The sequence below is a fragment of the Panthera uncia genome, assembly GCF_023721935.1.
Source record: "Panthera uncia isolate 11264 chromosome E2 unlocalized genomic scaffold, Puncia_PCG_1.0 HiC_scaffold_19, whole genome shotgun sequence".
NCBI lineage: Eukaryota > Metazoa > Chordata > Mammalia > Carnivora > Felidae > Panthera > Panthera uncia.
This window is the reverse complement of record NW_026057588.1, coordinates 6412691-6423906: the sequence shown is the minus strand read 5'-3', so window position 1 is coordinate 6423906 and position 11216 is coordinate 6412691. Positions and strand designations below refer to the sequence as shown.

At 53.0% G+C, this 11216-nt stretch overlaps 2 protein-coding genes across 2 annotated transcripts; both read right to left on the bottom strand.

The window, feature by feature from the left end:
• Positions 1-255: 255 nt before the first annotated feature.
• On the bottom strand, positions 256-6189 carry LIM2 (lens intrinsic membrane protein 2). The gene is made up of 5 exons (XM_049621202.1): positions 5979-6189; positions 5880-5947; positions 1640-1802; positions 1004-1138; positions 256-773 (listed from the first exon to the last, which is right to left on the bottom strand). The coding sequence occupies exons 1-5, from the start codon at positions 6187-6189 to the stop codon at positions 712-714; spliced, it is 639 nt and encodes a 212-aa protein (XP_049477159.1). The 3' UTR covers positions 256-711.
• A 675-nt stretch (positions 6190-6864) lies between these two features.
• CE2H19orf84 (chromosome E2 C19orf84 homolog) lies at positions 6865-9396 on the bottom strand. The gene is made up of 2 exons (XM_049620782.1): positions 9132-9396; positions 6865-8036 (listed from the first exon to the last, which is right to left on the bottom strand). Exons 1-2 carry the CDS (start codon positions 9164-9166, stop codon positions 7508-7510), a joined length of 564 nt encoding a protein of 187 aa, XP_049476739.1. The 5' UTR covers positions 9167-9396; the 3' UTR covers positions 6865-7507.
• Positions 9397-11216: the final 1820 nt, after the last annotated feature.

Genomic DNA, 11216 nt, shown 5'->3' with positions numbered 1-11216 from the left:
AAAAGCGCCCCGGGGCTCAAGTCGTTTAAGTGTCCAACTTCAGCTCAGGTCACGATCTTGCGGTTTGTGGGTTCAAGCCCCGCATTGGGCTCTGTGCTGTCAGCATGGAGCCTGCTTCAGATGCTCTGTCTCCCTCTCTCTCTGCCCCTTCCCAGTTTGTGCGCACGCTCTGTCTCTCTAAATAAACATTAAACACACACACACACACACACACACAGCAGAATTGCTGTCAGAATTGGCCCTGACACATCAGTTTCCTAGAAGTTGAAGGGTAGTTAACACCTGGGTGGGGACTGTGTGGCTGATGTCTGTCCCTGTCCCCACACAAACTGAGTGGGTTAGGCCGCAGTAGTACAATTACCCCCACCCCATCCACCGCTCACACCTGTCACCACCCCAACCCCTCAGGAACCACACGTCAGTCGTTTCACATCAGTTTTATTAGACTCTCAAAAAGTCGCTCTAATGGAGATTCCATTTCTCTAACACCCCCCATCATGGGCTGGACCTCGGGTCTTCTCAACTGCCTCCCACCAGGCCCCACTCTTCCTCCTTCCCCCTTGGGATGCAGAAATCAGAGGCCCCCCCACCCAGAGTCCAGGACTGGGCCCCCTCCTGCCCACAAGGAACCAGGATTGTAGCCTCTAGACCCTCCCCCTCTTTTTCAGCGGCCCTATTTTCACTTCCAGATGAAGTCGGGGTACATTGGGCTCAGCGGGGAGCAGACAGGCGCCGACATTCGTGCATCCGGTAGGCACACATGTAGAAAATCCCTGTGTCAGAAGAGATCCCAGTTGACCCCCCAAGTCCTTCTAGGCTGGGCTCCCAACCCAAGACCCCAACACAGCACTCTCTTCCTCCCTGCGTGTCTGCAGACCTGCAGTCTGCCTTCTGGCTCCGTGCTGTGCTGGGAGGCCCGTGTGGGACACCCCATCATCTTGCTCTCTAGAGTGCCGCCCACTCTGCCACGGATACTGACCTTGCCACCCCCAAGCCCCCTTACCTGCGAAGAAGGTCATGAGCAAGGCCACCCAGCCCAGGATGTAAGACCAGGAAAAACGCCAGTCCCCGAAGCGGCGACCGAGGAAGCTGACAGTGACTCCAGTGTAAATGGCCAAGGCCAACAGGACAAAAAAGGCTAGGGAGAGAAGGTGGGGGGAGGGGGGAGAGAAAAGGGGTGGGGTAGGGTTTGCAGGGGAGGGTGGGAATGAGATTGAGGAAGGGGGAGGGCCGGGTGGGGGTGGGAAAGGAAAAAGGTAAGTATGTGAGGGGAGTAGGGTTGGGACGAGGATGGGCCAGGGCTGTGCTGTGCAATAAAGAATTTGCCTGGGCTGGTCTGGGGCTCTGGTTCCTGGAAGGGAGACGCTAAATCCTTGGAACTTTCTGGGTAATAGGAGTGTCTTTGTTCTTGCTGAGCCTTTCCGGTCAACACGAAATTATGTTGATGAGCTGAGATGACCCTAGGTAGGAACTGGTCACCAGAAAGACCAGGAGTTGGGGTTGGGGCCGGGGTGGGACTAGGATGGGCATGGAACCCTGGATGAGAGTGGAGTTCGGGACGGAACAGGCAGGAAGTGGGAGTGGGTGGGAGTGGGGAAGGGGACGGCGGGGGTGGGGGGGTGAAGGGGGGGCCACTCACTGGAGGCGAAAAACAGGATGCCCGCGGAGAAGGGCCGGGAGAGGCGTGTGAAGGCGGGCTGCTGAGCAAAGGCCAGGATACCCATGATGATGCCCGAGGTGGCGCACAGGGACGACAGGATCATGAAGGCCCGGGTGGCATTCCAGTAAGCTGTGGTAGCACCAGAAGGTCACTCCCTTGCCACCCCCGCCTTCAGCGGTGAACGGGGCTGCCTCTGAGGCCTGAAGGCCTTGCCTCTCTCCACATCCCTGACCCAGCTCATCCTGTACCTCTTTGCAAACAAACACTGTCCTCTTCACCTGGCAAACTCCCATTGGTCCTCCACAGCCCAGCTCCCAAATCCCCTCTAGGAAGCACCCTTTCAGCCCTCGGGCAACATCCTTCCCCGCTCCAGGCTGTTTCCCCTTCCAGCACGATGGTTCCCTGAGGATAGGATTCTATATCACAAATACCCCCAGCACAACGTTCACTGGGTGGATGAATGAACGTACAAGAACGAACGAAAGCCACTCCCCTCCTGATGATCACTTCCTGTCCTCCCTCCTATCGCTCTCTTTCATTTCCTTAACACCACTTGCCCCTATCTGAAAGTGGCCTGTTTAGGGGCACCGGGTGGCTCAGTCAGTTGAGCGTCCCACTCTTGGTTTCAGCTCAGGTCATGACCTCACGGTTCGTGGGTTCAAGTCCTGCAAGAGTGTCTGTACTGACCTTGGGGAGTCTGCTTGGGAATCTCTGTCTGCCCCTCCCCCTCCTCCCTCCCTCCCTCCCTCTCTCTCTCTCTCTCAAATAAATAAACTTTAAAGAAAAAGAAAATGGTCTATTTATTTTTATTTTGTTAACATTTATTTATAATTGAGAGACAGAGAGAGACAGAGCACGAGCAGAAAGAGGGGGAGACACAGAATCTGAAGCAGGCTTCAGGCTCCGAGCTGTCGGCACAGAGCCCGACGCGGGGCTCGAACTCACGAACCGCGAGACCACGACCTGAGCCAAAGTCGGACACCCAACCGACTGAGCCACCCAGGTGCCCCTGTCTATTTATTCTTTAACTTGTTTATATCTGTGTCTCCCTGCTGGTTTCTCAGTTACGTGAGGACAAAGGTCTTGCTTTCTCATTCACCGCAACACCCCTCGCACCCGCTGAACGAATGAATGTGGGGCACTGAGCACTATTCTTCTTTGGTGACTGGCTCTGCGCTGGCCCTTTAGGACATGCCCTGGCAATAACAGTTATGATCTCATTCTCCACTTAGCAACTGCCAAGTGCGTGCCGGGCATGCATTCCATGCATGAGTCTATTGGTTCCCTCCCTAAGCTGGACGTTCTATTTTTATCCCCATTTCTCAGGTGAAGGAACCAAGGCTCGGAGGTACAGCGACGTGCCCAGAGTCCCATAATTAGCAGTAGGACTGGCCTTGAAACCCAGGCACCAAAGCCCTTGCTCTTAACTGCTTGCCTCTTCTGTCTCTGGGAGCACGGAAAACACCTGTGCTCCCGGGGCAGAGCTTGGATCCCGCCATCGAAAAGTACAAAGTCCGGGTCTTTGCAGAATGCAGTCTTTTTGTCTTGTGCGAACGCCACCAAGAAAAACGGCTGGCTGTTTCTCCATGGATGCTGTGTGGGGTCCATTCGGGTCTCTCCCCAAACTTTCAAATTCATGTGTTGAACCTCTAACCGCCCCCAGAATATGACCTTATTTGGAAATAGGGTCATTGCAGGTGTAATTAGTGAAGATGAGGTCATACCGGAGTAGAGTGGATTCCTAATGCAAAATGACTTGTAGCCTCTTAAAATGGGGAGGTTTGGAGGAAGACAGACATGCAGGGGGCACCGTGTGAAGGTGAGGGCAGAGATCCTGATGATGCATGGACACGCCAAGGAATGCCAAAGACTGCCAGATGACCAGCAAAAGCCGGGAGAGAGAGGCAGGCAACAGATTCTCCCTCACAGCCTCGGAAGGACCCGCTTCTACTGACACCTTGATATTAGACTTCCAGCCTCTAGAGCCGTGAGACAGTATATTTCTGTTGTTTAAGCCACTCAATCTGTGGTCCTTTGTAATGGCAGCCCCAGGAAGTTACAGATGCCGCTGGGTATTTTAAAGTCCGGGGGGCACCTGGGTGGCTCGGTCCGTGAAGGGTCAGGTCATGATCTCACGGTTCCTGGGTTCGAGCCCCGCACGGGGCTCTATGCTGAGAGCTTGAAGAGTCTGCTTGGGATTCTCTGTCTCCGTCTCGCTCTCCGCCCCGCCCCCGCTCACGTGCTATCTCTCATTCTTTCAAAAATAAGTAAATAAACTTTTGTTTTATAATTAAAATAAAAGCCTGGAGGACTGGGGGCGCCCAAATCTCCAAATTTTTAAATCCTGGCAGACGCGGGGACGCCTGGGTGGCTCAGTCGGTTAACCCGCTCAGGTCATGAGTTCAGCCCCGCCCCCGGCTCTGTGCTGACAGCTCAGAGCTTGGAACCTGCTTCGGATTCTGTGTCTCCCTCTCTCTCTGCCCCTCCCCTGCTCGCTCTCTACGTGTGTGTGTGTGTGTGTGTGTGTCAAAAATAAATACTCAAAAACAATGTTTTTTAAGTTTAAAAAAAAAAAAATCCTGGCAGACGCTTCAGAAACCTTCAAACCGCCACACACGTCTGTGGCTGGGTTTGGCCCCTTGCAAGCTCGCGTCCCCTGCTCTGATTTTGGCGAGCCAGTTACAGTTGATGTGCAAGTCGAGCCAGCTGCTTGGACAGCTCCCTGGCAATCAGTCAGGGTGAGGGACGTCCCTGAGGATTTCGACGTTGGTCAGATGAAGCTGCACCGATCTATCGATCTATCGATGTGATCCGTCGTGCCTCCCTCTCCCCCACCCCCAACACAGATAAGATGGGGGGGGGGGGTGGTGGCTGTCCCTGGGGCTTTCCCAGGCTGAAGCAGGAGAAATGGTAGACATGTGATGAAGGAGACCGCCAGGAATGAAAGGGGCGCGTGAAGTCAGGAGGCAGACCGGGCTCTGGAGCCTGAGGCCCGGGCAAATCTTTCCCCTGCTTCCTGCTTCAGTTTACCCCTCCTGCAAAATGGGCCTCCGGCTGCCTCCCCTAGGCAGGTTCAGTGAGCCGGGGTGGCTGAAATCCGGGTGGAAGGGCTCAGGAGGGTTGTCTCCTCCTCCCAAGCCCCGTAAAGAGAATGGTTGGTTTTCTGAGGGCGCATCTCATGTCTTCTTTGCAGAAGTGTCACCCTCAGTGTTGTTGGGAGACCAAAGGGCATTAATCCATGTCAAGCATTTAGAACAGCGTGTAGGACACAACAACATTCAATAAATACCGGCCATTGTTACTACTACCACTAGTATTTGGTACTTATAAAATATGTAACATTATATATTATTAATTTGTTAATATATAATGCATGTTATACAATATATATTATGTAAAGTAGCATACAATACATGCGAGCATCTCTCTCCAAATACATTTGTATACGTGCATGGATGTACATATATTTTGTATACATATATATGGAGAGAGAAAATAGAGATATATAGTATATCATATAACATTATTTTGTATATATAATATATATGATTATAATATAGCTTTCAAGAACCCTAGGCTGGAAGAGCTTTTCTTATCCCCATTTTTGCAATATATATTATAATATGCACATATACACACACATATATACATATGCATGTACTTAGAGGCATATATATTACATAGCCTGGCACACAGTAGGTATTAAAAACTACCATCCAGTACTTAGCAAATTTAGGGTCCATATTGCTTCTGTATCCCATAGCACCTAACCTAGTTCTTTTTTTTTTTTTAACAATGAACGCTTTATTTTTTTTTAACGTATATTTATTTTTGAAAGAGAGAGAGAGAGAGAGCAGGGGAGAGGCAGAGAAAGAGGGAGAAAGAGAATCCCAAGCAGGCTCTGTGCTGTCAGTGCAGAGCCTGACTCAGGGCTCGAACTGACGAACTGTGAGTTCATGACCTGAGCCCAAATCGAGTGTCGGATACTCAACCGGCTGAGCCACCCAGGCGCTCCCCTAACCTGGTTCTTGATACACAGTAGATACTTAGAAAATGCTGTTCTGACAACCTCAGCCCCAAGTGCTGTACCTGACATCTATTTCGTGCTGGGAAATGCCACCTCTCTATTTAACTTCTCATACATCTCCTAACTGTACTAGAAGAAAATACTGAAATCCCAATTCTGCCCCTTCCATGCTGAGTGATCTTTGGCTGGTCCCTTTCCCTCTCTGAACCACACAGTTCTCCACCTGCAAAACAGGTGGGGAGGTTCTGCCCTGTGGGGGGCTCTGCCCCCTGTCCCGAGAGGGCCTGTGACCCCAGGCACGGCCTCGACCCGGCCCCGGAGCCTTACCGATGCTCTCTGTCTGCAGGTAGCACTTGTTGCCCAGACAGTACCGCCACAGGCCCTGGTGGGCGAAGGACCCGGACAGCCGGTACTGCATCCAGTGATCTGTCGCTGTGGCCACCACCAGGAGGATGGTCCCCACCCAGGCACAGAAGAGGCCGCCACCCATGAAGCTGTACATGGTGATCTATGGAGAAGGCGAGAGGTGGGGTCAGGAGCTGGACTCCTGTGTCCTGGCAGAGGAAGGGACTGGGGGCCTGGACTCCCAGATCCCAGGTGACCAGGGGGCCAGGGGCTGGAACAACAGTTCCCTGGGAGAGGAAGGAGCTGGGGGCTGGGCCCTTGGGTCCCGGGAGGAGGGGCTGGAGGCCTGGACTCCCAGATCCCAGGTGAGGAGGGGGCTAGGGACTGGGACCCCACGAGGCCCCTGGGAGAGGAAGGAGCTGGAGGATGGACCCCTAGATCTTGGGGGAGGAGGGGTCTACAGGTCTGATGCCTGGTCCCTACCTGAGTGGCAGAGCCTGTGACAAGCCTTCTGTCTGCCTCGGCCCTTCTGTGCAGACTGAGCCGAGCCAGGTTGCAGGCTTCTCTGCTGCCTGGGTCCCCCAAATCCCTTAAGCCTCCCCACACAATGGCCCCATGGCCCAGAAGCTTCCAGCAGCTAGAAGTGCAGTGGTGGCAGAGGCCCCAAATAGAATTCGCTGAAACAGGGATCCAGGCCCTCCCTCCCCGCGGCCCCGGCCACCCTGGCCTCTCTCTGTGACCCTCCCCACGACCTAACCCCTTTCACAGGCCTTGCTCACAGCACCCGCTGGGTTAGCCTGAGCTGCGTAAGCACACACACAGAGACACAAGATATGGGGCAAGTCTTCCATTTATTTTTCAACCAGGCTTCCCGCACCGAAGGGCAGGAAAAGGGGTGGGAGGTTGCAGGTCTGTTGGGCCAATGGGGTTCTCTGCCGGTGGGTCACAGGGCATGTCACGGTTGGGGCTGGGAAACAGGATGGGATGGGGCTGGCTGGGGTCCAGGGTGGACTGGACTAGGGCTCAAGTGTAGGACACAGTTGAGGGTTGGGTTGGGCCTGAGGTGGGTAGAGAAGCTGGGAGCAAGGGTGCAGATGGGGACAGAAATGGCAATGAGTGGGATTGGGAAGGTGGTATTGAGAGTGGGGACCGGAAAGGGCTTGCAGGGGAAGGTGGGGATGGGAGGGACTGAGGTTGTCACTGTAGATGGGGTTGGAATGGGGGGTGGGGAGCTGGGGATGGCTTGGGGCACGGGGGCGAGGCTCAGGGTTTTCTCTGGTGTGGGATCCTAGGTCGGGTCCATGTTTCATGGGGTGACTGGCAGGAGGCTATGGTTTTGGGGGAAAAGAGATGGGAGCACGATGTTTCTTGGGGCATCTCTGCCATAGCTGAGGTCACCCTGGGGCTCCAGGAAAACCCTCCTGGTGACCCTGAGGGGCCCTCTCAGGAGTTTGGGGAGCTGGACCCTCAGGGTCCTAGTATTCTGAGTCCCAGTTTTCTGCTGCAGCAGCTGGCATGTCCTGGGGTGTCTCCCGACCTCCAGCTTCCGTCTTCCCATCCTGGGCAGGCAGCCTTGGTGGTGAGGCTGGCATCACCGGGGGAGTCTTGGGGCCAGCCCCAGACCCCCCCCGCCAGCCCTTCTCCAGCTGTTCCACCCTTCTGGGTCCCCATCGCGGCTGGCCCTGGCCCCGGCCTGGCCTGCGTCGGACGTCCCAGCCCCCACGTCCCCTGGATGGCCTCGTGGCGGTGCCTGGCTGGGAGCAGCATGCCTGTGAGTTGCAGGGGCAGGAGGGCAAGGACTGTTGAAGGGTGTGGGCCCCCAGCAGGGCACTGTGCAGGAGGTAGGAGAGGGCGTCCAGACGGATGGGGACGGTGACAGAGGCCAAGCTCTCAGGGAGCCCCAGGTGGGCTGGATCTGGGGTCCCCAGGGGAAAAGGTGGCAAGGCTGGAAACGGCCCAGAGGGCCACGGCTCAGGCCCAGGTGATGGCAGGGACGGGTTGTCCCTAGAACGACAAGAGGACAGGTCAGCAGATCTCAGCATCTCTCTACATCCTTCCTACTGTGGTCCCACACTTCTCCTGGGAGTCCTCTGAGCTGGGCATCCACCTCTGACCTCCTTATCCCCTTCTCTCCATTTCTCTCCCCCTCCTCCCTCCTTTTATTTATTTTTTTTTATTTAGTTTATTTATTTATTTTTGAGAGAGGAGGAGGATCTCAAGCAGGCTCCACACTGTCAGCACAGAGCCCGACGTGGGGCTCGAATTCACTAAACTGAGATCATGACCTGAGCTGAAATGGAGTCAGACGCTTACCCGACTGAGGCACCCAGGTGCCCTCTTTCTATCTCTGTCTCATTCTTTCTTCCCGTCTCTCTTTACAGACAGACAGACAGACAGACAGCTCTACCAGAACTTAAGCATCAGACAGAACCCAGCTCCAGGCTGCCTCGCTCACGGTGTGTTTCTGGGCTAATCATTTCCTTGTGCTGAACCTTAATTTTTTCACACCAAAAGATGGCCTCGCATAGTGGCAAAGGTGCATATTAAAGACCTGGGTCAGGGGCGCCTGGGTGGCGCAGTCGGTTAAGCGACTGACTTCGGCTCAGGTCACGATCTCGCGGTCCGTGAGTTCGAGCCCCGCGTCGGGCTCTGGGCTGATGGCTCGGAGCCTGGAGCCTGCTTCCGATTCTGTGTCTCCCTCTCTCTCTGCCCCTCCCCCGTTCATGCTCTGTCTCTCTCTGTCCCCAAAATAAATAAAAAACGTTGAAAAAAAAATTTTTTTTTAAAGACCTGGGTCTGACGATTATTATCACTATTTCTTCAGCCCTGTGACTGTTCCTGACATCACCGATTTCTTCTCATTCCTTCTTGAAATTTCTCCCTGTTCCACAAATATCTGTGTCCCTATCCCTAAGTATCTCGCTCAAATCTGACCACAAGATCTCCAAGATTCTGTTTCTAACAACTGATGACACTGGAAAAAAAAAATTTTTTTTCCTGATAGTCTCTCTGAGTCTGTCCACTCTGTCTCTGATTTTCTCTGTTCCCTTCCCTCTCCGGTCTCTGTTCTCCCCGTGGGAAGGGCCTCGTGTCTCTTACCCTTCGGGCCCAGTCCCTTCCTCCTGCTGTTCCATCTTTGCAGAGATCTCCCCAGTTTCTTCTAGCACCTTCGCCTGAATGTCTTCAGGGCCCTGAGAGGCGGAGAGAGGTCTGGAAGAAAGTGGGAGGGACTTTGTTCAAAGTGGGGCGTGGCCTTCGGGGCGTGCGGAGCCGCGGGAAAGGGCGCTGGGGTCTCAGGACCTAATTTCTCAACACCACGTATCCGGGGTCGCAGCTCTCTACCTCCTGAGTCCCAAGAGTACAGCCCCTGAGCTTCTTCCACCCCCAGACCCAGGAGTCCAAGCCCCCAGCCCCTCCTCCCTCAGACCCAGGAGTCCAGTCCCCCAGCCCCCTCCTCTCAGACCCAGGAGTCAGGGCATTAGCCCCCTCCTCTCTTTCCACCTGCATTTCTGGCCGTTTCCTCAGGGGGCCCATGGTTCTTTAGGACTAAAGGGGCATTTAGATAGGGAATTCTGGACATCTGGACATTCCTCAGGGTAGAGGGGATCGTCAATGGGCTGGAGTCGAGAGCTGGATTCCACCCAGGCCCTGTCTCTGACTGACTTTGTGACCTTCAGTCCTTCTAGACTCTGTGCTTCCGTTTCTCCATCTGAGAAATGGGGCGAATATTACCTTCCAGGTTCTTGTGAGGTTTAAAGATACGACTTGTGTAAAATAGTCAACACAGAGTCTAGACTAATTTGTTTCAACAAATGAGAGTTACTTATCATTATTGCTGCGAGTGTTGGTAGTATTTTATTGGGAAACAATAGTCATTCTTAATCTCTTCATTTAAGAAGTATGTATTAAAAAAATAAATATGTATTCAGTGCCTACTGTATGCTAGGCCCCATACTGGGCTTTGGGGGTGTAGCCCCGGGACAAAATAGACTCAGCCCATATTCTTAAGAGAGAACAAGAGGGACAAGACACAAGTATACATTTCCTAGAATAAGTTCTGTGGGGGCGCCTGGATGGCACAGTCGGTTAAGCATCCAGCTCTTGGTTTCAGCTCAGGATATGATCTCACTGCAGGTTCAAACCCCGTGTCGGGCTCCACGCTGATAGTTCAGAGCCTGTTCAGGATTCTCTCTCTCTCTCCTCTCTCTGCCCCTTTCTCACTCTCTCTCTATGTCAGAAATAAATTAAACATTAAAAAATTTTTTAAGTTTATTTCTGAGAGAGAGAGAGAGAGAGAGAGAGAACATGAGTGGGGGAGGGGCAGAGAGAGAGAAAGAGAGACAGAGGATCCGAAGCAGGTTCTGTGCTGTCAGAGCAGGAGGCTTGAATTCACCAACCCTGAGATTATAACCTGAGCCAAAGTCAGATGCTTAACAAACTGAGCCATACAGGCACACCTAAAAAAAAATGTTTTTAAAAGAATAAGGACTGTGAAAGTGTGAAGACAGGGCAAGGGGACAGAGAAGCACAGGGGGCAGTGAGTTTAGTTGACTAAGATGGTCAGGGAAGGCTACTGTGGAAGGAGCCAGAAGACGTTGGTGTTGAGTATTCCTAGTGGAGGGAACAGGAAGTGCAAAGGTCTGAGGGTGGAAGGAGCACAGCGTTTGCAGCACTGGGAAGGACAGAGCTTGGAGGGGGTGAGGGATAGGTCTCTTTGCTTTTAAATACAATTTTTCTTTTGGAATACTTTTATTTAAAATTTGTTTAATGTTTATCTATTTTTGAGAGAGACACAGAGCATGATCCCGGGAGGAGCAGAGGGCGAAGGAGACACAGAATCCGGAGCAGGCTCCAGACTCCAAGCTGTCATTACACGGGGCCCCAACTCATGAACTTCGAGATCATGACCTGAGACAAAGTCATCTGCTTCACCGACTGAGCCACCCAGGGGCCCCTGGAATACTTTTATATTTACAGAAAAATTATAAAGATAATAAGGAGAGCTCCCATACAGTCCTCACCCAGCTTTGCTTACTCTGTATCTTCTTCCATTGTCGTGGAACATTCATTGCAACTAAGAAACTAACATGACTGTTAACCATACTCCAGACTTACTGGATTTTACCAGTTCCCACACTAATGTCCTCTATTTTCTGTTCTAGAACTGGTGCAGGATACCATTTA

Excerpts from the sequence above, each read along its gene's own strand:
- LIM2 (XM_049621202.1), bottom strand. The coding sequence starts at position 6,189 with ATGTACAGCTTCATGGGTGGCGGCCTCTTCTGTGCCTGGGTGGGGACC. Across the intron at positions 5,948-5,978 it reads GGGTCGAGGCCGTGCCTGGG|CCCCCCACAGGGCAGAACCT; the intron begins GTCACAGGCCCT and ends CAGGGGGCAGAG. Across the intron at positions 1,139-1,639 it reads CATCCTGTTTTTCGCCTCCA|CCTTTTTTGTCCTGTTGGCC; the intron begins GTGAGTGGCCCC and ends TTCTCTCCCTAG.
- CE2H19orf84 (XM_049620782.1), bottom strand. The coding sequence starts at position 9,166 with ATGGAACAGCAGGAGGAAGGGACTGGGCCCGAAGG. Across the intron at positions 8,037-9,131 it reads GAAGGGACTGGGCCCGAAGG|GGACAACCCGTCCCTGCCAT; the intron begins GTAAGAGACACG and ends TTGTCGTTCTAG.